The following is a 23,911-nucleotide window of genomic DNA, read 5'->3' as shown; positions in this document are numbered from 1 at the left end:
TCTGTACTGAGAACATTGCCCTCTGTCTCATCTCTGAAAGGTAGACTCCACTCCAGGAGTTGAACTACTGGAGTCTTGGGCTAGAGGGGGTGTGTGTACGATGTGAGGAGACAGGAGACTGAAGGAGGTCTGGCCCTGCCTTTGGGTGCTACCTGCTGCCAGCATCTGAGGATGCAGCGGGAGACAGTAAGGTGCACGGGGGGCCAGGAGAATTGAATGAATAGTCATGCTCCACACCCTAGGACCTGTAGGAGGAGGGGAAGGTGGTGCCCTTGGGGCTGGGGTAGCCTGAAACTCTTCCCAGTGGCCCTTGATTTTGGAAATGGGTAGGATTGGGGTCTGGGGTGAGAAGGGGAATGAATGTCAGGTGGCACACCTAGGGAGGCGGTCCCTCCTGGCGAAGCAGCAGAGGTGAGCACGGGAGGTGGGGCCATAGCTGAAACAGATCTTATCCCAGGAGCCTGGATCTTATCCCCAGGGCAGGGGGCAGCCAGGGAGGCCCCTGGGACTCCAAGGGCTTCTGGGAGCAGGGATGCTCTTGGGTTGAGGCAGGAATCCATTCAGGGAAGTGGGGGAGCCCTTCGAGGTTGGAGCTCTGCTGCAGGAATGTCCCTGTCTCTGCTGACGCAATGGAAAGCTCGTTTCGTTGCAGGGTTCCTGTTCTGCGGTCGCCCGTGGTGGGGGGCGAGGGCAGCCAGCTCTTCTGAGGAGCTCCGGGAACTTGGTAGAACTTGTCCAGGCCTCCCCTCTGTTCTCTCCTGGGAAAAAGAGAACCTTGACTGTAGACTCTGCCCCTAGTGCCTCGGGGGCCCTGGGGGGGGGGGGAAGGAATGTGTTACAGCCACGCCCCCGGAGGGTTTAAATCCATGCGGGTGGTTCCTTGGGACTGGGACTGGAGGGCACAGGTGTCGCACACCCTCCCGTGCCTCCGGCAGGGCCTGAGGCGGCCCGTGATTTATAGGCACCCTCCCTCCCGCTCCACCCCCCAAGAGTGTGACCCGACTGGCAGCTTTGTAGTCGTGCACAGGAGACTTAACAGCCCTTGGTTCAGACCCTACATGTGGGAGGGAGGGCTGTGGAAAATGGGGGGCCACATTTCGGAGGGGAGGGGAAAAAAGCCCAGGGAGGAGCCCATCTTTCTGTCACTTCCTCTCCACCCTGCCGCTACCAGGCCCAGCTCGAACGTCACCAGCCAGGAGGCCTTCCCTGGTCCCCTGACCCCAGCACACACACAGACACAGGACCCCATCTCTTGGCGGTCCTTTCCACTCCTTCGAGCTTCCGGGACCCGCAACCTTACATCAGTCTGTTTTATGTGGTCGTTTGCCCACCGGGTGTCATCCCCACTAGGTTGTACATTGCTGGACAGGCCGCCCCTGACTAGTATCGATGCAGGGTACTCAATATACATCTCTTAAATGACCAGCCCGGGCTTAGGTGGGTTGCAGCAAAGGCAGTCACCCAGGAAGAAACAGAGAGGTCCGAGCTCTTGGGCCAGCTCTGGCTTCCCAAGTTGAGGTGTGACGTGAGGGAGCCCTCATCCTTCTCGGGGACCCCACCTGTAGGAGGAACCACTGGGCTTACCATGCTGTCTGATCGAAAGGCCACTAGCCACAGGTGGCTATTTAAGTGTATATTAGATAAAATTAAATGAAATTCTATGTCAGGCCCTCAATCACACTAGCCACGTTTTAGGTTCTCAGTAGCCCCGTGGGGCTGGTGGCTACCATATTGGACAGTGCAGTGGTTGAATGTTCCTGTCATCACGGAAGGTTCTGCTGGACAGTGCTGGAGGCTGTCTAAGGAGCCTCATAGCTCTGTCATCACAGATCTATAGGGAAGCAGGGTCCCGGGGCCTCTGCCTGCCTCTCTGTTAGCAGGTCCCACCCCTCTCCGTGCACGGGGCCCTGGACTTTCCCCGCTGTCCTTTCTGTGAAGCACAGGGCCCCGCAGAACTTCCCTGTTTCACCCACTCCCACCCACACCCTGGGCTCTTCAGTGAGGCCGCCCAGAGTCCTTCCCAAGACAGCGTCGGGGAGTAATTATGAAACCCACATCTGTCGTTTACTGGGTGACCTTGGGCAAGTCACTTAACTTCTCCAAGTCTCTGTCTCCTAATGAATAAAACACAGCTGCCTGTGTCTGCCTCTGCCCAGCAGGGTTGCGGCAGTGGGTAAATGAGATGGGGCTTTGAGCACTTAGTGTCTGGCACATAGTAATTGCTCAGTAAGTGGCAGCTCTCATTACTACCAGGTTGACTTCATACCCTCGCAGCGTATGATCAGCTCCCAGACCAGCTGGGCTTTCAGTTTCTGTTGAATTCCCCAGCCCAAGAGCCTGGGTCTCGGCCACACCACAGGCTTCAGTTCTCTTGTCTGTAAGGTGCCCCTTGCACTGTGTGTTGTGACCAGAGACCTGGCCGCGCAGGGCGGAGGGCGGGCTGTCCAGGGACTCGTGCTGCCTCCTGCGTGGCTGCTGTTAACAGGAGAGCCTGAGAAGGCCAGGGGAGAGCGAAGGGTGCAGTGTGCCTGCCACTTGTTCTGTCCTGATGAGAAGCTGCAGGGCTTCCCCGCTGGCAGCCGTCTGGTGCCCTAGCCCTGGAGGAAGGGTGAGTGGGCCAGCACAGGCGCCCACTTTCACTTCCTTCTTGGGGAAGGACCTATATATACATCTACACCTTGGACTCCTGAAGCCCTCTGGGCAACTTGCCCAAGAACTTCTCCCTTCTGAGGTCCACGGATAGTTCGTTTGGGTCCATGAGCCCCCTCAACATGTGTGGAATGCATTTTCTGGGCAGAGGGCCTGTGAGCCGCGTCGTGTTGAGGTGCCTCCCAGGGCCCAGTAGCCTTGAAGGAGTTGGGCTGGCAGGATAAGGCCCGTGGGTCCAGGCCTGGCTTCCAGCTGTCCGGAGGACTCCCAGAAAGGCACTCAGTGAAAGGAAATTCTCCGAGTTGGGGGAGAGCCACAGGAGCCAGTGCGCTGTTTCCTCTCACACCCCAGGGCTTGACAACCACTGGGTGCTGGGTGCTGGGCTTCGGGAAGCAGGACAGCACTCGGGCCCAGCCTTGGAGAGTGAGGCGTCAACAGTCTCGGGGAGCAGGCTGCGTGCAGTGCGAGTGCAGGGGCAGCTGGGGCTGGGGGGCCCGGCCATGTGGCTTCCTAGGGATTTGTCTCCACAGGGGGAAGTAGCTGAGGTGAGGGCTGGGCATTCCAGATGGGGAGGGCGTGGCCCTCCTGTGGCTCCCCCCATTAGAGGCTGGAGACCCTCACACCTCAGAGGCCCCCCTCCCCAGCCTTGCTCATCAGCATCTCTCCCCCTCCTCTCCTGTCCCCTCCACACAATGGTCCTCTAACCCTCTCTAAGCCTCAGTTTCCTCATCTGTAAAATGGGGGACCAGCACTCATCTCATTGGGTCCTAGGAAGATTAAAGAGCATATTCCAGCCACAGCTTGGAACACGGTGCTGGGACCGGGTCAGCCCTGAGTAAGCATGAGCTGTCCTTGCTGCTCCGTCATGGGTCTCCTCGTGTTTGTGCCAGGCCTGTTCCTCTGGGGACACATCCTCCTGCTTCCCTGCCTCATCATCTTCCATCACAGCCCAAGAGTGTCCAAATGCTCCCCCGTCTCACCTGCTCCTATGCCTGCACAGGGGTGCCTCTCCTCCCACACCAGTGACCTGGCAAACATGTGGAATGCCCACCCCCCTCCCCCCAGCCTGAGAAACCCTGGAGTCAACAGCCCCCCACCCCACCCCCCAATCTCCCCTGGGACCCTGAGAGCTCTTGGCCTCGGGCTCAGGACTCCCTCACTGCTGAGAGTAGCTTGTGGCTTCAACCCTCAGGTGTGTCTCCTTTTCATTTGCCAACATCAGGTCCCCAAAGCTCCTGGGCAGTCCTGGGGAAGCCCCCGCAGGGAGGACAGATACCACCATCCTGGGGGGCTCAGGGCAGTGGCACCCAAAGCAGAGAAAGCCCCCACACCCACTTTATTGGACCCAGGGCAGCCTTGCCACTGGGTCTCTAGTGACTTCTGCCCCAGGGAGACAGCCCAGCCCACGGAAGGGGGCGCCCAGAGGTCAGCATCAGGACAGGGAAAGGGGCAAGCGCCAAGCAATCGCTTCCTTTTTTGAGCACAGGCCCTGGCTTCTCCTGTCCAGGCCGCTTTGACCCTTGAAACAGGAATGATTCCTCCTCTCTCTCCATGCCTGTGCCCCGTGGCGCCAGTGAGCAACAGACGGGCCTGGTGGGGAAGAGGGATCATCACCGCCCGGCCGCCCTCCTGACCCCACACCGGCCCGTGCACCCTGTGAGCCAAACCCCTGCAGCCCACCTGCCTGGAAATAAGCCTTCCAGCATCAGGCCTGTCAGGGGCCGATAATCCTCCCAGAGCTCCGCGCGGTGCTGTGCCCTCTCTGAGAAGCACGTGTGACGACCTGGATGAGATCTTTGTCCTCAGGTTACAGCCTCCGCAATGGTAATTTCTTCCCAGGTTGGGGCATCCTGATGAGTGTGCGGTGCTCCCTGTGGTGAGGGCTCTGGCCCGGACAGACCCTAGCCTGTGGATGGGCCTGGCCACCCGAGGCTGGGTTCGCTGGCTGCCTCCCTGGTCTTAAACACCTGTTACCTGAAGCCTTGCCGGCACCCCGCCTGGGTGATCTGAAGCTTGTGATTCCGCTCTGCCACTTGAGTTGCCTCCTGAAAACTGCGGGTCCCCTTCTTTCACAGGCCCGTTGCAGCAGCAGGAGTCCTGGAGCAGGGGTCCTGCCGAGGCCCTGCACGCACGCCCTCTACGCGTGTCCGCTCACTCATACACACGCCTGTGCCCTCCCTGGGTTCACTGTGCCGTAGTTATAGCCCTCGGTTTGCACGGGAATGTTTTATTTCTTCAAGCTCATGGCTATAGCTCCTTCGCGTTTGTATGTTCCGCATCCAAATGGGCAAAATTACACACTAATATGGTTTTGGGTTTTTTTTTTTGTTTTTTTTTTTTTTGCGGTACGCGGGCCTCTCACTGTTGTGGCCTCTCCCATTGTGGAGCACAGGCTCCGGACGCGCAGGCTCAGTGGCCATGGCTCACGGGCCCAGCCGCTTCGGGGCATGTGGGATCCTCCCAGACCGGGGCACAAACCCGGGTCTGCTGCATCGGCAGGCGGACTCTCAACCACTGCGCCAGCAGGGAAGCCCACACTAATATATTTTGAATGAATGAATGAACAAATGAAGAGCTGGCTCTGGGTGGAGCACTGTGGGGCATGTGAAGAGAGACAGGGTCCCTGCCCTCTGGGAGCTTAATGTCCCCGAATGAAGATGGCAGCGCTGGAAGACACCCGGCTGTGCAGGGCCATACGTGGAGTGCTAGTGCGCCTGTTGCAGGGCGGCGGGCCGGCGGGGTATGTTGCAGAAAAGCATAAGATGGAACGCTGGAAAATGTTACGTGGGTTTTGCCTCTGCGTACATACATCGTGTATTCTTGCGGTTGGACATGCGTGTGTTCATGTGGACACGCACGGGACGAGACAAGTTGAACGATTATTGGATGAGTGTATATGACGGTGTTCTCGTGGGTTTGTGTAGCTTCATGAACACGGGGGTTGTTGGGAGTGTCTGTGATGTGGGAGGGGCACCTTGGGAGCCAGATGGCTTATGTGTGTAAGAATGAACACGTCTTGATCCCTCTGGGGCGTTCAGGCGCCCGCACCATCCCTCCCTACCATGCTGGGCAGCCCCTCCACTTAGCAGTTGTGTGACCTCGGGCAAGTTACTGAAGCTCTGAGATGCCTCAGCCTCTGCAGAAACAGGGATGGTAATAGCAGTGACCTTGAGATGGCTGTGAGGACCCACCAAGTCCGTGTGCCTGGCACAAGGGATGTGTTTCATAAATGTTGGTGTTATGCTGGGGTAGGAGGGACGGTCCTCCTACTGGCCTGGGGGCCCAGGACAAAGGCAGTCACTGCGCCTGGCCCTGTCCTGCCCCTTCTCCCGTGCAGGCACGCCCTTAGCCCACTCAAACCAGAGGGCAGACATGGAGCTCTGAGAGGGGGAGCATCTCCAAGGCTCTAGGATGTTCTTCCTCCTCAGACGTGGCCAAGGGCATCTGGCCCAGCAGCCTTTCTCACCGCACCACTCCAGGGACTGGGGGAGGGGTCTGGGAAGGCTCGCTGGAGCTGACCCCAGAAGGCCCTTCCCATCCTTGGGAAGATGCCTCTGGACCCTCCCAGACCCTCAGGAAAGGGCATTTCGTGGCTTCCTGGTGAAATCAGCCCAGGCTCTCCACAGCTTCCTTTCTGCCTGTCTCAGGGATGGCAGAAGAATTCTGTGAATATTCTCAGAGGTTCCTGCAGAGAGAGATTTTCAGATGGTCAGTGCATCAAAGCACTGTGGAGTCGGGACACTGCCGGGAAGTCACTCGCCTCTCAGGGCTCCCACTTTCCCCATCTGAAAAATGGGTTGGTTGATTCCTGTCTTCCTTGGCGTGGGGACTAAAGTCCAGGCTGGGTCTCTGAACCCTCACAGTTCCATCTCCCGGGCACAGCTCCTGGGCAGGGAGCACCTCCCTCGGTTGGCCTGGCACCTTCCCCCTGAGCTTCAGCTTCCTGTCAGCAGCTCTGCCTCTTTGGGGGATTATGTGGGGAGGGAGAACACCCCGGCCGGGTGGCCTTACCTTATACTCCCCACCCAGGGTCCTGACTTCAGGGTACTAAGTAAACAGAGGTCAGATGTTGGCTCTGAGGTCACGAGTGGGAGCAGGGAGTAGAACTTCTCTGATGTTTCTAGAGCGCTTCGGGGTCCAGGAAAGTGCTTCCACCTGTGTGGTACCATCTCTTCCCGGGGGGTGGGGGGGATACAGTCGCTGCCAACGTTGGGCAGCCAGGGGGGCTGAGGGCGGGCGGGTCGTCAGGGTGGCCTTGAGGCTCCAGCTCTGGCCTTCCACCCTCAGAGTGTGAGTTTTTGGTGCCCGCCAGAGACCCTCCTCTCCATTTCCCTGGCAGTGCCTGAGGCGGTGTGGGGTCCAGACCATAGGATCCGGGGCTTGGTTAGGGGCTCCTGAGATGATACTGTGACCCTAAAAGGCGATCCACCTGCTGATCACCCAGCATGCCCTGTGTGGACGTGCAGGCCTGCACACGTGCACACACGAACTCCTGGCCCTCCGAGGTCCCTCTCCATTTAGACAACTTCATTGTAGCTTAAATTCTCATTTTAGCCAACTTCGTTTTTAATGTTGAACAACTATCACTTGTTTGTATATACTTCAGAAGCAAAGTCCCCAGGGGAGAAGCAGTCTGTTTTCTTAAGCTGAATCCTGGAAGCCCAATTAGGAGTGATCGTTCCACTTCTAAGGTTTTCCAGAGGCTGCCTGGCATGCCCTGCTGAGCCCCTAATTAGGCAGCCAGGGCGCCCCAGTTCAGGGCCCAGCCCGGCTGGGGGTAGCCTGTTTGAGGGCCGGGCCGGGGCAAGTTCAGGGCCTGAACCCAGGCCCAGGAGGTCCCTCAAGGGATGGGGAATGGTCCTCTCCTCCATTGAAGGAGGGCCAGGCTTACTGCCCTCCATTCCAGGGCCCTGGCTGTCTTTGAGGACAGCATGCAGGGAGCAACAGCAGAGTCGAGGCACCCTGGGTTTGAGGGAAGCCATCTCATCGGGTCTGGGTGGCCTTCATGCCCACACGGATGCTGGTGGGAAGGCTGCCGAGTGCTGTTCTTGCACTAGTCACTGGGAGACCACCTGTGACAGGGCCCAGCCTGCCTGTCACCCGTTCACTGGTGATTCACCTAGCTGATTAGAGAGCCCGGTCTGTGGGCCACCACGGTCCTGCATCACAGTCTATGTGACACTCAGTACCATGGGGCCCAGGAGAAGAGGGTCCAGCCGGGTGGGCCCAGGAAAGGCTCCCCTGGAGAGGGGAGGCTGAACCGTGAAATACAGAGGGCGGTTCGGACAGGTAGAGAAAAGGGGCATCGAGCCTGGAGGCTTTAGAAACCAAACACTTAGTATTTTAGGCCGTAGTCGTGATTTTCAGTATGTTGCCTGATCTCTTTTGCTGGGGAGGAAGAGCGTGTAGGAGAAAATAAACATATGCCTGCAGCCTAGGGGTTAGCTGGAGCTGCACACACACAGCTGGTGCCTGCTCGCTCCCTGTGAGGCCTTGGCCTCCAGCCTGGGCTGGCTCGGCCCTGGGGTGCCATGGAGTGCCCGTGGCTGCCCTGGGAGGCGCTGTCCCTCGCCCAGCTCAGGCCTGTACCCTGCAGCCTCCGGGAGGTTCCGGTTTCTGCCCGCCAGGTGGGCGGCTCCCCCCTCCCGCCCCCACCCCCATTCTCCACAGCACACTGCTCGCAACACTGCCCTGCTTCTGCCACCTGAGCCCCCCAGGTGCCATCTGCCACCCTGTTTTCAGGCGGCAGGTAGGCGGCCTTGGGGCAGGGCGAGGAGCACGCAGGCGGATCCCAGATGGGGCAGGTAGTGCCTGGCCTGCTACCTGGCACCTGGGTTGTCCCCACCTGCCTAGGAATAGGTGAGAGCAGGTCTGGTAAAGTATGGGTGTGTCTAAGGGGTCCTCCTGTCTCTCTTGGCATCTTTGCATGTATGAGCTGTAGGGCCTGTCTGGCCCCCCTGTGTGTATCTGAACATCTGACCGTCTCTGTCTTGAGCCTGGCCATTCCCTAGGCATATCCCTGCCCGCCTCCCTGTGTCTCTGCTCCTTTGTGTCTCTCCGCCTGCACCTTGCATCTCTCTCTCACTGTCTCTGCGTCCCTGCCTGTCTCTCTCAGACCCGAGCTGGTGAGGGTGCCTTTGCCATCAGAGCCACCTCCCCCCACGTTGGGCTGCTCTGCTTAATTTCATTTTCCCGGGGCTCCAACTCACAGAAATAAATCCTCCCTCCCCACCCCTGCACTTTTTTGATTTAACAAGCCTGCTGCAAAACAATAGTGATTTCCGCATCGATCATAAACAGAAGTGATTACCATACAATTACAGCCTGAACCATCAGCCTCCATGCAATCACTGAGCCGCATTGTAAATAGGAAGACAATTGCCTGCAGAATTACCCCCAAATTGGTTTAAGTGGTAACAAAAGAGTGTTGGCATTTTGGCATTTGGGGGAGGGGGAGGGGGAGTGCTGGTGGTCCTGGCAGCAGAGGGTCCCCACCGCTGTCTTCCGTGCCTTTGTGGAGGTGACCTGCGAGGGCGAGCTGCTCACCGCCTTCCCCCACCTCATTCTTTTTGCTTCAGTTATTGCTCCTTGCCCATCTTGGCACCGTTTGTTATAAACTCATTTATACTAATGTGCGAGTGTCTAAGCATGCCTTTGACTGGGAGAGTGGAGACGGGTGAGTCTGGGGGGACGGGATATTCCGGGGAGGCCTCCTCAGCTCCCCTGATTTCCCCTCTCCCCAGCGCCACCTCATCTCTGCCTCTTCCAGGTCACTTCATCCCGCTAGGCTCTTCTGGCCTGGCTCCCACCCTGCGGCCTTCCCTCCCCATCTCCCAGCCTAGTGGTGGTCTCCTGCCAGGAGGCTCCTGCTTTCTGTCCAGGGCAGCCTACTCCCTCCTACAGCTGCAGCGTGTCCCCTGCATCCTCCGCAGCCTCCCAGGCCAGCTGGAGCCCCTGTGCCTGGCCTCATGAGCCAGGGCAGCCCATTCCTGGGAGTCTGCCAGCCACCCCTGCAGCAAGTTCCAGGAGGGGCTCGCAAAGCATGCCTCCGCTGACCTGGGCCTGCCCCTTTCCAGCCGCTGGTTTCATGAGAAGTCCTCTGTCAGCAGGCTGTCTCTTGAATGTCTGGAGCCTGGACTCCTGAGCGCCAGCCGTTTCTGCAGGGGGCTTGTCTTTGCTTGGGAGGTGATTTCTCTCCAGGGTCAGGCTGCTCTGAAGTTACCAGGAAAGCCTGCCCACTGGCACACTTAGATTCTATCAGATTTGTGCAAATCCAGGTTAGAAGTGCTTCTGCATGTTCATCTGATCCTCGCAGAAGGATTAGCGCGTGCTGGTGGTTTTATTCTCGTTTTTGACGGAGGCGTGATGCAGCTGGCGCCGGGTCACACAGCCCACTGGTGAGGGGTGAGGTCTCGGCCCCTACTGGAGTGCTTGTTTCTAGGCGCCATCTCTCCAGCGTTCTCAGACCTACAGGATGCAGGCTGGTTGTGGTGGGGTGGGTCTCACCTGGTCTCTGACCTGCTCTGAGAGCTCGGACAATACCAGTGATTTGAACAGGTCCCAGTGAGTGACACTTGCGGGTGCCGAGTTCTGCTCACACGTTCATTAGTGCCTCTCATCCCCACTACAGCCCTGTAAGGGATGGTCAGGCCCCCACTGAGAGCACTTGACTCACTCAGAGCTCAGGGTCCTGGTACGGAAACTAGTTTGAGGCATGTCTGCTAGCCTTCCAGCCTGTGCTACCCGTCATCCTGTAACGCAGAAGGCAGCCGGGGTTCCCCGGGCTCTCTCACTGGTCCAGGTATCACCGAGGCTCCCTGTCTGGTTGCTCCCTGCCAAAGTCTCGGGACGGCGCCCCATCTAGAGTTGGTATATTTAGAACCCAAAGTTCTGTCGGCTGCCCCAGCTCTGTCCTGCACTGGGAGGGACGTCAGTGCTGCCCTGGGCTTGGCCTGAAGGGCTGGGGTGAGTTGGGCAGGGGCTGGGGCGACTCTGAGTTGCCCCTGTGTGCCTGGCACCCACCTCTTCCGCACTGACATTGAGAGGAAACCAGTCCAGAGAAGAAGCTGGTCAACATGGCATCCACACACCATGGTGGTCCCCGCCTGCCCAGCCGACCTGCCCTCACGTGCCCCGTCCCTGAGCCTTTGCTCCTGCTGCATGTCTCCTGGGTAGCCAGGTGTCCGGTGGAAGGAAGGGGAGTTCAAAGGCGCAAAGACCTGCACTCAAGTTCTGTGTCTGCCACGTCATGCTTTGTGCCATCCTTACCTCTGAGTTCTGCTTCTTTTTCTTTATAACGGGACTGTGCCCGCCCTGCTGGACGACTGAACAGTAGAGGTGAGCATGTTATCAGATAACAGCTGCTGTCATCCTTGGCCTTAGAATCCAGCCCTCCCTCCGAGAAGGAGGGGGCCTACCCTTCAGTGAGCATTCGTCATGTGCAGAGCTTTGCACTGGGCATTTTAAGGCTGCCTGGTTTGATCCTTCACCACAACGCTGAAAAGACAGCCACCACTGTATCTGCGGTGTCCTACACGGGAGCCAGAGCCCCGTGTGGGCGGTCACACTTAGATTTAATGAAGTAACGTTAAATACAACGTAAAGCTCAGCTCCTTAGTACGGCAGCCACGTTTCAAGGGCTCGATAGCCACGCGTGGCCCATGGCCCCTGTTTTGGGCAGCGCAAAGATAGAACATCTCCATCACTGCAGGAGTTCTGTTGGACAGGCTGCCCTGTGTTATCATCCCCTCTCACGGGTGCGAAGTTGAGGACTAGATCAGTGACACGTCACACTCAGGGTCCCAGCTGGAGGAGTGGGAGCTGGCGTGCAAGCCTGGGCCCCTCAGCTGTAGGACACACTGAGCTCTCCTTTGTTGCCAGATCTCATACCTCCCCACACACCCTCCGTGGGACCCTCAAGGGCAAGGACTGTGTTTGCTCTGCATCCCAGTGCCCAGCCTAAGACCTACCCCAGGGCAAGCATTTGGGGCGGTGTTTGCCGAGAGGGTGATGGAATGAATGACCCAACAGACACTGCCTGCTGAAACTTGGGGGCACACTTCATTCCCCTCCTCCAGGAGGATGCGCAGAGTCAACTGCTGAGGAGTGATGGATGGCCCCTCTCCCGAGATAAATGTGGCAGTCAAGGTAATCGGATTGTGTGTGACAGTCTCATTTGTAGGCGAGGGTAGGAAGCGCCCAGCCATGCCTCGCCCCAGCCGCCCATATTAGTTTAATCAAATGCCTAGTATCTAAATGACTGGGCCTCAGTGATAGATGATGTGAGCTTTGCTAAATGCTGTTGCCCTGTCAAACCCAGCTTCTCAAGGCCCTGCCTGGCTCCTGGGAGCTCTCATTTGTTTTTTCTTACCTGGTTATCTCTGAGCGGGGCAAGGAAGGGGGGCTCTTGCGTCTGTCTTAAATCTCTTGTTTTTCATGGAGGAGGAGGAAGAGGCTGGAGCTGGGGGAGGAGTGAGATGGAGTCACCTTCCGCCTCTTCTGAGAAGCCTTCCTGGGTGGCTGCAGACAGTCTAGGGGAGCCTGACTCCCCAGAGCCCCTGAGCTTGGGCCTCACCATGCACCGTGTGCCTTCTGTTTCGTACAGACTCTCCCCTCCCCTGTGCTAGCTAGCCTTTTCACTCTCTTCAAGGGGTATACCAGAAGTTTTTCCCTTTTATGTTGGAAAATTCTCAACTTTCCCCTTATGGTTAGTGGTTGTTGTGTCCTCTTTGAGAATATTCCCCAATCCCAAGGTCATGGAGGTATTCACCTATATCATCTTCCAGACAATGTATTATTTTGCTTTTTTTTTTTTTTTTGGTCTGTGGTGTGAGGTAGGGATCAAGTTTCCGGTCTGCTCATTGTGAGCTCTGAGCTCCTGCTGTGTGCCCCAGACCAGGCTGGGTCCTCCAGAGAAACAGGAGGTAGAAAAGGCACAGTTCTGTGTTCTAGGAATGACGATCAGTTTGAGCTTAAACTTGTGCTCTTAAAAAGGAGGCTGAGCCCAGCATGTATAACACGCCGCGCTTTGTGTCAGGGTGGGGTCTGCCCATACCAGCCATGCCCAGGGCTTCTGGTAGCGTTGAGTGTCACCTGTGTGTCAGATACTGTTCTAGGCACCGGGGATGTGGCGGTGATGCAGTACATGGAAACCCCTGCACTGGAAAGAGCTTTTGCTCTTTGCCCAGGACCACACAGTGGGGCATCAGATGAGAAATGACATGAAAAGTAGAAGGTAGTAAGTGCCGCAGAGGAGGGTAACAGAGGGAGCCAGGTGGCGGGGATGGTACTGCCATCTGCAAACTGGAAAGGTCAGGGAAGCCCTCACTGAGTAAGCCAGTGAGGGCTGAACCACGTGGATATCCAGGGCAAGAAACTTCCAGACAGATGTTGCAACGACTCTGATACATGTAAATGGTGGAATAACTCTGGAAGGAAAACCAAAGCCACTGATTCCCCTGGCGGGAGGAACTAAGATACGAGACTGGGGAGGGGAGACTGCATTTTTCAGGACATACCTTTTTTCTACTTTTGTATATTTTTAATCACATACACACCTTACTTCTTCAAAAATTACCATTGAAAAGTAAAGCAGGGAGGGTGGGGAAATGTAACAGTGAGGCGGAACCATCAGATGTCCTAGCAAAACTGTGGCTTTGGAGGCCAGCAAATGTGGGTCCTGATCCCTCTTCTGGCCTCTGTCGGAAATGTTAGCTTTCTAAGGAGGCTATTTGTGCATTACTTAGGTAAATAAAAAGTCATTTTATTAATTAAAAATCAGTAGATCCCACTCTGTTGATTGTTTTGGCTGGTGGTCGTTGGGCGGGTTCCTTAACCTCTCTGAGCACCCGTTTCCTCCTGGAAGATGGGGGTAGTGATCCTGACATCACAGGATTGTCAGGAAAATGAACAGAGAAAAAGAGTGTGTTGAGTTTCTGCCCGGCCTGGAGTTGACCTTCCCGAGGGCATGTCCTTGGATGACCTGGCCCTCTGCAGGGCAGAGGCAGAGAATCTATCCCTGTCCTCAAGTTCTCCAACGGCTTGGGACCCCAGGAAGGCCCAGGCTTTGCATTCCAGCTGCCTCAGAGGCAGATGGATTTGCTCTGGACCCCCAGGCTGATGGCCATCCAAGACCCTGTGGCCTGCTGGCCCTTCACAGCCCCCTCAGGATCCAGCCTGCCCAACTGGTGTCTGCTCGTCTGGGACCAGCTGGTCTTCACCAGCTGGTCATCTGGCTCTGACACCCTCCCTGCCCCAGTGTCTCCTCCTCTCTGGGCGCTGTGTTAATTTTTTCATGGCTTCCCTCAGAGGCAGAAGGCAGAGAGCTGTTTCCTGCAGGGAGAGAGCAGGCGCTGGGGGCGGGAGGAGGGAGGGAGGGAGAGCTGAGTGGTGATTAAACACTGCAGAGGCCTAAACAAATGACGGCTCCCTCCCCCAGCTGCTCTGGGAGAGAAACATGGAGCCGGAGCCGGCCTGAACTGCAGATGGCCCAGGCTGCTGTCTGCCCCCGCCTGCCTACTCGGAGCTGCCCTGGGGCTGCTTCCTAAGAGCCGCAGTGGTGCTGAGCCCTGCAGGAGCCAGCTCAGTCCTTAGGGCCACTGTGAGTCAGGCCCCGAGGCAGAGAGGGTTCAGGGCTACACCGCTAATGCACTAGGGAGTGGTAGAGCGGAGACGGTTAGGCAGGGGCAGTAGTAGTTACTTCTTAGAGTGCCAGCCTGAATGAGACGGCGCATGCGAAGCGCCCAGAACGGCACCCGGCCTGAATCAAGTTCTTGGTCCGCAGGAGCCACTGTCAAGGTCGCCCCTGTTACACCTTTAGAACAGCTGGGTGAGATAGGTTGCCATGCGGGTGAAGAAACTGAGGTGCACACACCTACCAGGGTGTTGCCCGGGACCACACAGTCCACACAGCGGATTAAACCCAGGCTCGCCCACTTCTGACTCCCTGCCCGGAGTTCCTTCTCGTGGACCAACGGCGGGAAGAGAGTCAAACCTCCAGATCCTTGAACACAAAGAACGGGGAAGTCAGCAGCGGGGTGAGAGGCCATCTGCCAGGCCCACGGCCCTCCTGGCCGGAGAGCTTGCGTGAAGGGGCGAGGGAGGAATGGTGCCCTCCCACTGTTCATGCAGAAAATGGCAACTGAGCTCACCCCTCAGTCTGGAGCAGTGGTTCCCAAAGTGGGGTTCCCCGGCCCAGCAGCAGCAGCATCACCTGGGAACTGGTTAGAAGTGCAAATTCTTCAGCTCCACCCCAGACCCACTGAATCAGAAACTCCACCGGGAGTGAGACCCAGCACTCTGGGTTTGAACAAGCCTTCCAGTTGCTTCTGATGCACAGGCAAGATCGAGAACCCCTGGCCTAGAAACCCAAGTACTTCTGTCCTGCCCCGGGGCCTCGCTGTCCAGGCCACAGTCACCCAGACATCACCCAGGTGTGCTACACTCTGAGTAACAGGTGCAGCCAGGAAGCAGTAGATGTAAATGGAATTCGTATAAACAATTCTTATTTTCATTGCAACAAGGCAGCTGGATATTGAAAGAAACCTCACAGAGAATCATTTCATCACATAAAGGAGCTTCTGCAAAGAGAAAACTCCTCTCTCGATTCCTGCCCCCTCCCCCCTAAGTGTTCTATAAATTCAGTCTCTATGTCAGGTTTTCTTCGAATGGTGTCTACCTATACATAACTAAAACGAGGAGCCAGCCTGCTAAAAGCATTGCAGATAGTCTCCAAAATACATCAGGGACCCCTGCAGTTTAGAAGGAGAGCCCAGTGGGACAGATGGAGGCCAGTTTGGTGCTTTGGGCAGCTGGGTCATCCACTGCCAACCCCTGCTGGGCACCTGGAGGGGTCGTGCCAGCCAGGCACGGGTGGTTTCCAGGGCTTCGTCAAACATCCACACTCAGGGGTTCTCAGAAAAGGAGTGGAGTGACCGATTAGGAAGCCAAGACATAGACTCCTGAAACGCGCAGCTCTCAGCTGCCCTTGCTAGATAAGCGGATAAGAGAGCAAACCCTGCAACACAGTTCTGGATGGGGAACCCACCGGAAGGTCGTCATCCCCCACAATGCGGGGTCCGGAAGCAGCATCTGAACCTGCCACCAAGTGCTGCCCGTGGGGCCAGGTCATGTGCCCCTGAGCTGATTTCCAGAGTGACTATAGGTGGAGCAGAGCTTTGCCTCTGCCTCTAAGCCACCTGCCCAGTGCTCAGGCCTCACCCTCACAAGCCCAGAGTCAGGGGCAGGCATCACTGACTGCACTTCTTGTGCCGGGAACCTGAGATCCTTGGAGGTTACCAGGTCACTCAGCCAGGGGAAGCCGGGAAGGAGTGGGAGGGTTGGGGTCCAAATGGTTAGAGGCAGGAGAGCTGGGGGTCTGGTCAGCAGGTTTCTCCTGAACCTGCTCTTTCTCCAAGAACAGTGAGTGCCCTGAACCCACTTTGCAGTAATCAAGGGTCACCAGCAAAGTGCTGCTTGCCCCAAATCTCTCTCCTGCCCCCGTCACCACAGCACACATCCCCTTAGCCACTCTTAAGGGCTGGTAAGTTTTCCAGGTGGTTCCTTTATAGAAAGAAAGCTGCCCTGGGATCAGTCCGCACCTCCCTAAGGCTCTGACCCTGGCTTTATGAGTCCAGGCTGGGTGCAAGGAAACTGCCGTTTGAGGGTCCTGGGGTCTGTCACTGGCTCCTGGCTCCCACGGGAAGAGTCAAGGTCCTGAGATTGAACGTGGGGGCCGGAACGGATGGAGGGAGTGCTCAGCAAGGCCTCTCAGCTCTCAGACTCAGCCCTCTGGCCCTCCACAAAGGTGGGTGGTTGTGTGTTTGGTCTCGGGGGTCTGCTTGACCCTGGGAAGGGCCTGGCCTCACACCGACCACTCCTTCTTACACTGGGAGTGGGAGGACACAGCCAAACTGTGAGTACCCAGCTGGGAAGCCTCAGAAAAGTGAAGTACCCGGGGAAGAAATTGATTCCCGTAATCCCTCCTTACCCCTCGGGCTCGCTGAGAGGGAGCAACAGGCAGTAGTGTTTAACCCGCGGGAGAAACTGGCCACGGAGGAGAGAACAGGCTGCCCAGGTGACCTGCTGGAACGCGGGGCGTGAGCTCTGCAGGCAGGCAGACGGTGTGGCTCCCGTCTTGTCTTGCAGACGCACTGGGAGTGTCACGCCAGGGCCAGTGGCTTGGGGAGACCATCCTCGCCAGCCTGGGCCTCTGGGTCTCCTCTGTCCTGCTCAGGTGCTGCCTCGGAGCAAGATGGAGGTGGGGAGACTATTGGCTCTAGGCACGCACTGCCCCCCAACCCCCATGGATATTCTCGTCCATCCTTGGGTAGCCAAAGAGGTCAGTCCTGTTGGAACCCGTGTCCTTCTGACATATGGGGTGCAGGTGCACGGAGGCCTCCTGGCCTCGATCTGTTGTGGGCGTGGCTCGGGGCCCCTCCCCTCTCCAGCTATTAATGCTATTAATGCTTTGCTATTAATGCTGCATAATTTCCAGCTGAGATGGTCTAGAGCCCCACGCTCACCCCACCACCAGCAAATGTCCCAAGTAAGATGGGAAGATCCCGCCTTGGTCCTGGCCTGCCACAGACTCAGGTGTGTCCTGAGCCAGGTTACCTAGCTTCTCTGTGCTCGCCCCTTATCTTTAAGATGGAGGTTGTGACTTCCCCACCACCAGGTGGCTAATGAGAGTCCAGGGGGCAAGGGGTGTGTGAGCCGGCCCCCCATGGGGGTGCAGTACACAGTGGCAGCTCCCTGCCAGCTGGTCTCTGCAGACAGCAATGCTTTGGCCAGTGCCCCTATCCAGGCCCATCCCTCAGGCTGGCAGTTCTGAGGGGCACCCCCAAGAAGAAAGGAGCATTCTTTTTCTGATGAAAACACCCCCTTGAGCTTGTTTCGGGTGTATTTTCAGTTGAATCCGAGTTAGCGAGGAAGGCCCAGAGGGTGGTGTGACCTGGACAAGGAATTTTCCAGGCTGGGATTTTCCTAAAGTCCACGGACAGGCTCAACCCGTCTGACATCTCTTGGGTCGCTCCGCCGGGTTGAGGGACGGCCAAACTGGTTTGGGGATCAGCCCTGCCAGCAGCAGCTCTGAGATCCCCCAGAGTTCACTTCCTAGGGTGAGTTCACAAGCTTGGAGACGTCCAGCTCCTGCCAACCCCACCAGCCCTGGGGGACAGGTGTGGGAACGCTGGTGGAGCATGCCAGAGGTCCTCTCCTGCCGGCCCAGACCACAGGACCGCAGATGGCAGGATCTGCCCAGCACAGAGAAGCAGGTAGGGCTGGGCGGGGCAGGCCGTGGGCCTCCCTGTGAATCCTGGGACCAGGCACCACTCATCTGGTAGTTACCCTGCCCGTGGGGCTTGTGTGTGGATGAGGGGGGCAGGCAGAGATGGAGAGGAACAGGGTCACTCGGCCAAAGGGCCAGCAGTGGATCCTTCCTTGTTTTGACTTTCTTACCCACGGTGATGGGACGTGACAGAGCAGGCAGCAAAGTGTGGGAACGATCTAGAAAAGCCAGAAGGAGCTGAAACTCAGGACAGCGTGCTGCTGCTTCTGCTGGTGCTGGAGCAATGATACGGCTGTTTTGCAGGAGAGCGAGATTTTCCCCCAAGGAAAACATCTTTGGTTTTATGTTCCAGGGGTCAGCTGTCAGGGCCACCAAAGTCCAACCTACAACCCCCCAGGGAATGACATTTCCCGTAACCAGAGGGAAGTTCTAACCCCTCAGCTGCCCAAGCTGCTGAGGCTGCAGAGTCCTTCCTGCCCATCTGCCCACCTACTGGGCCCTGTCACACCTGCGTCTTGCGCACACCGGCTCTTGGACCTCAGCAGATCCACTTGCTGCTCTGGGCCCAAGGCCTTAGTAAATAGGGTCCTTGGGCAAGGTGAGAGCTCTGGAATCCCTTCTGTCTATAGCCCACCCTGGTGGGGAGGTGGAGGGTCTAGGATGAGCAGCTCATCCCACCCACGGCACCTGCAGGATTGAGAAGGGGTTGAGGCTGGCTTCAGCCTCGAGAGACATGAGCTCGCTGTGAGGCCAGGGCCGAGTCATGGGGCAACAGACTTCAGAAAGCACAAGCGCTCACCCCTCTTTTACACAGGGTCCAGAGAGGGAAGGAAGTTACCTGAGGTCACACAGGAAGTTGGTAGCAGGCCAGGGACAACGCACTGGGGTGGTGCTGATTCACGGGAGTAGGAGGTGGGTAGGAGGCGCGCGGCCATCTCCTGGGGATGCGTCTGCTCTCAGATAGGTGACATCCTGACTGGGGATGAAAGGGAAACCTTCCCAGACCAGCAGTGGGGCTGCTGTCCTGCGATGTGACTGGGGTTGAGTCACCTCCTCTTGGGCCTCCGTTTCTGCTTCGTAACACATGGACAGCCTCACCCTTGGCCAGCTCCTCGCTGGGGCGTGTGAGGCTGCGGTGAGGCAGAGGGCACCAGATGGCTGGGAAAACGAAAAGCCTGTCCGTGTGCCCCCTACGATCCCATTAGGTCCTCCCATCCGTAGTGGGGTGCTGTCTCCCCATTTCGCAGATACATACGTAGCCCCAGGCTGCCCGCTGGGTCAGTGGCCACGTAGAACAGATGTCTGATTTCCTGAGGCCGGACAGCCACTGCCCCTGGCCCAAGGGCTCTGAGTCGCTGCCCCTGGCCCTGACCCTTTGTGGTCATGCGCATCCTGTGCCATTTCCTTGGAGGAGATGGTCCAAGAGAACCGGCAGGGAGGGGCCCCTTGCTCTGTTTCCGGGGCACCCAGCGCTGGTGGGCACAGAGGAGGATGGGCAGATAACAGTTCCGTGGACAGCTCTGTTCTCAGGGGTCATGGATCACAGCAGGAATCCTGACCTTGGCTCCTGTCCCACCTCCTGCTGGACACACAGGTGCATGGGGACTGAGGAGGGGCCGAAGGTCTTCCCGCCACCCAGGCACTCCAGAGGCAAGAGTCTGCCCAAGCTGGCCGCCTGCACTGTGTGGCCTCAGAGCTGAGTCAGAGTGAGCAGCTCCTGGGGCTCAGTGTCGTGGGGTCTCGGGTCTGCCCAACACAGAGTGTCTGGCAGAAACAAACATTGGGTATGGGCACCACTGGGTGCTTGGAAGCAACACTGCGCACCCAGAGAGCACCCGGTGTGAAGGAGGTGGTGTAAGCCTGGGCCCAAGACGTGTAAGCGTTTTTTGTGATCCTCTTGGACACGGGTGAAAGAAATTGTATTGTATTTGAGCAGCAGTATGTAGACGGGGAGACAGAGAAACCTCCTAATAACAGAAACGACAGTTTTTTCTTATAGTTCTTCCTGTATGCTCGGCATCATACTAGCATTTTATGTGTATTAGCTTGTTTAATCCTCATGATGGCTTAGGAGGTAGGTAATATTTATTATCCCCATTTTACCAAAGGGAAAACCAGAGCACAGAGAGGTTAACTAACTTACCCAAGGTCACACAGCTGCTAAGTGGCTGAGCTGGGGCTTGAACCCAGGCAGCCTGGCTGGAGTCTGTGCTCTTGGCCACTCTGCCTTCTAGAAGCAGAAGGTAGTCAACATTTCACAGCTTCTGAGTTTCCAGCTGAGACTCTGGCACAAGACTCGCCATCTCTCACATGTGGTTTAAAGCTCGGGCCCTTCCTTCATCTTAGGGCTCTTCACGCCAGGCCTGTGAAGAGAGGTTCCTCTTACTGTCTCCCCACTTTACAGATGAGATGGAGAGACCAGCCCAGGCCTGTGTCATCTCGGCAATCCCCTTCTCCCTCCCCTTTTGGGCCCTCACCATTCCTCCTTTTCTCTGCTAGATCTGTAGAGTAGAACCCTGGTCTCCAGGCACAGGCAGGAGTCTTCACTGTTTCTGACCACCCCCCCCCCCCCCAACAAGCTTCCTTGGTTAGTGGTCCCAGGCAGGACCCCGTGTTTTAGGAGATGAAAGAGGAAGGTCAGAAGATAGGAGGGTGTGGCCTGGGCCTGGGGGTGGGGGCGGGAGGAGGAGCAACAGCAGCATCCCCGGGGAGCCCTGGGTGAGGTGCTCTGGGGTCATCGGTGTGATTGACGCATCAATAGGAACACCAGTGCCAACCCATGAGTAGAGAAGAGCCAGGGCTGCAGCTGGCCTTCCAAGTTATATGAATGGATGTTGTTTCTGTAAACTGCTTGTTACCTTTCATTCCCCAGTTTGGACTGAGTGGCCCACTGATGGGTGTGCCTGTCACAAAACAGGTGTCACTTGACTTGGTTGTAGATTTTATTTGATGACAGCCCCAGCCTGGACACATGGGGATAGGATTCCATTCAGGGCTGATGGTCTCGGGGCCGGGTCCCCACCCCTGAGGAGTGGGGAGCTGCTGGCAGGTTTAAAAGCCACAGGGTGCCCAGGGTATTACCCTGATCGACTGGGTCTCAGATGCAGCGTGCCCGGTGTCTGTCCATCTCTCCTGTCTTCTGCACATTGGGTCATGTAGCTGTAATTCCATCTGTTAGTTGTGTGTTGGCTGCATAGCCTGTGCTGGGTGCCAGGGTTGCAGAGGTGAACCCCTCGAATCCCGTCGTGGCCCTCGGGGTTCACGCTCTCTCTGTAGAGCCCCCAGCTTGCCCCGGGATAGCGCATCTCTCACTCATTTCAGCATCCTTTGAGCATCTACCGTCTCCCAGGCCCTGTGCAGCCTCTGGGGACACAGATTGGAAAGAGGTGAACAGAATACATTTGTGGAAAAATTCCTCTGGCCGCCTTATAGAGGGCAGGTTGGCAGGAGGCGGGATTGGAGACTGAGATAGATGATAGGACGTGCTTGTCATAATTCAGGAGAGAAAGGACAAAGCTGCAGAAGGTGATAGGAGCAGGCAAGAAGCAGAGGGGACAGACTGCAAAGATAATCGGGCTGCAGTGACCCATGGGTGGGGCGGGGAGCAGTGCCCGTCTTCTGGAGGTGGCTTGAGGTGGTCCTGGGGATTCGAGTGGATATGGGAACAGGAACTCAGATGTGCCAGGGAGGAAAGGAGGGGAAAGGGGGAGGAGCCCGGCATGGAAGACTGGTTCTTCTGCCTTGACTCACCAGGCAAGGCCCGTACCAGGCTTCCCTGCTGGGAAAGGGGACCACCAAGCTTCTGCTGCCACTTCAGAGGGTCTTGTGTGGATAGAGTAAGCTGATGGTATGAAAGCGTTTGAAAATGTGTCATTAGTGTATTTCATTGACCAGTGAACCCCGTTGGCATGTTCCCAGGGGCTTTTTCTGCCTCCCTCTGACTTCCTTTCCGCCATCTCCCCCAGAAGCGTGGTTTCAGGGCCCGCCGCCTGGCAGGCATACCTCCTGAGCCCCCCTGGGTCCTGCCCCATCCCTGGGTCTCAGAAGCCCTCATCCCTTCCTCCTTCCCTCCCTCTTCACACACACACTGTCTCACCCACACACACTCCCACACTCAGAGCTCCTCTGTTCTCCAGCAGCCTTTTAGCTGCTGACATGCCCTTGATACTTAATACGCCTTTGTTTCATGTTGCGTGTAGCTTCCCCGGGCTGCAGCACATTTGGTAATTCTCCTGCCTGGCCCTTACACCCAGGTCTCTGTACCCTCTTCCCCAGACTGCCTTTCATCCTCCCTGCACCCCCATGCCCCCATCCCTTCCCGATTCCCAGACCTTACCGGGAGTGAGTATCCAGGCCTCTCACTGTCTGAATATCCGTATGCTCACCTCCATAGGAAACAAATGCTGCTTTTTTTTTTTTTGTGGCCACATGGCTGCCTCTGGTTTCTGGCTCCTTCTTAAGCCCAAGTCCTGCCTGGGAAGGGGCAGTTTTTTGCATATGCCCGGGCGAGCTTGTCTGCCCCTTTGATGCTCCGACTCCCAGACTCCAGCCTCTGCCACCCCCCCACCCACAAGTGGCTCATTGTCTGCCGATTACTCTGCTGGTTTGGAGGACGCAGCTCCACCCTCCCTCCCTGGAGCCCAGGCAATTCCCAGAGGCAGCCGTGCAGCCTCTTCCGTCTGCCGCCTCTCTCAAGTAAGGCTAGCAGCCCCATACTGGTTCATCTGATCAGCCCAGCCTGAGTATCCCTTCTGCCAGGAGCTGCAGGTAGAGGCACATGCAGGGCCTGTCACTGTTTTCAGGGAGGGCACATCTGGGACAAGCCAGGACTAAGATGCCCCAGGGCTCTACTCCAGACCTTCCTTCATTTCTACATCTGGTTTCCTTTTACTTGTCCCTAAAGGACACTGGGGTGGCCGCCAGCTGTAGGGGCAGAAGCCAGGGAGATCTTGGGGAGCAAATGTCGGGAACTTGGCTCTCCCCTGGTGCCCTCCCTCAGACCTGCGTCCTGTGCCCCTCCTGATTCTCAGACCCCATGCTCATTACCATTTCTCTTCCAGAGAAGTCCGTGCCGCCTTACCATAACACCCTCTGGTGCAGGGGCCCCTAGATATGTCTGCTGGATCCCGTTAATAGGAGGTGCCCCGCTTTGTCTCACACACACCACTATTTTAGGTACGACTAGGAAAGAAAAACCTACCACCAGTCACACCATGGTATGACATCGACTGTAAGACACCTGCTGCTGGCAGGTGACTTAGTTGTTTAAGTCCATGGAACCCTGGTGTCCCTTGCAGCTTCCTGGATAAACTGCAAAGACAAGTGCAGGTAGTGGGAGCATGAGAGGTCAAACTGTCGTGTCTTCTCCCTGGCTGGAATCCCCTCTCCCTTCCACGGACCCCTCAGGGCTGCTGCTGTGTGGTCAGAAGTGGGCAGAGACACCAAAGCCCATCCTGTCGGTCACTTATCTACCAACCAAGGTCAAAAATACTAATCGTCATTGTATCAGTAGCAAACATACATAGAGCACCTACTCCGTGCCTGACGCTGTTCCTGTGCTTTGTGGTGGTAACGCAGCACATCCTTACAGCTGCTCTGTGACGTGGGGAGTAGAATTACCACCCCCCCCAGTTTAGAGGTGAGGAAACTGAGGCACAGGAGTTTAGGTGACTTGCTCAAGGCGTCACATGGGTGGTAGAGGCTGAGCTGGGATGGGTTGTGGAGTCCGTGCCTCACCAGCTCTTTGGGTGCTTTGTGAATGCAGAGGTGGGTGTACGATGGAGGGGTTACTTTTCTGGGGCTGCTGTGAGTTACAAGGTCCTTTGGGCCTCCGCCCACCCTCCCTCCCTTTTGGCTTCTGCTTGGATGCCCATGCGGTTGACTGGCAGCACCAATTTACAGCTCACGTCCACTCTCTGAGGCAGGCAAGCCCCTGTTAAGCCCATTTCACAGATGGGGAGACTGAGCTCCAAGTAG

General features: G+C 57.0%; 1 protein-coding gene and 1 long non-coding RNA gene across 12 annotated transcripts in view; one reads left to right on the top strand and one right to left on the bottom strand.

Moving 5' to 3' along the window:
- Positions 1-23,911, top strand: part of ZMIZ1 (zinc finger MIZ-type containing 1) — a 230,849-nt gene that overhangs the window by 167,545 nt on the left and 39,393 nt on the right. Inside the window, exon 1 of one of the 11 annotated variants that reach the window (XM_027129757.1) lies at positions 5,152-17,921. The exons of the other annotated variants lie outside the window; for them this stretch is intronic. Within the exon in view, the coding sequence (XP_026985558.1) occupies positions 17,891-17,921 (31 nt within the window). The 5' untranslated portion in view covers positions 5,152-17,890. Of the gene's footprint in view, positions 1-5,151; positions 17,922-23,911 lie in introns of those variants that run through there. 11 annotated transcript variants of the gene reach the window in all.
- Positions 20,860-22,664, bottom strand: LOC113632544 (uncharacterized). Its single transcript, XR_003437853.1, has 3 exons — positions 22,272-22,664; positions 21,686-21,776; positions 20,860-21,298 (listed from the first exon to the last, which is right to left on the bottom strand). It is a non-coding gene; the product is annotated as an uncharacterized LOC113632544 (long non-coding RNA).

The sequence above is a fragment of the Aethalodelphis obliquidens genome, unplaced genomic scaffold, assembly GCF_003676395.1.
Source record: "Aethalodelphis obliquidens isolate GAN/ISIS:26980383/991018 unplaced genomic scaffold, ASM367639v1 scaffold37, whole genome shotgun sequence".
Lineage (NCBI taxonomy): Eukaryota > Metazoa > Chordata > Mammalia > Artiodactyla > Delphinidae > Aethalodelphis > Aethalodelphis obliquidens.
Note: the sequence above shows the minus strand (reverse complement) of the source record. Positions and strands in the feature narration are given on the sequence as shown.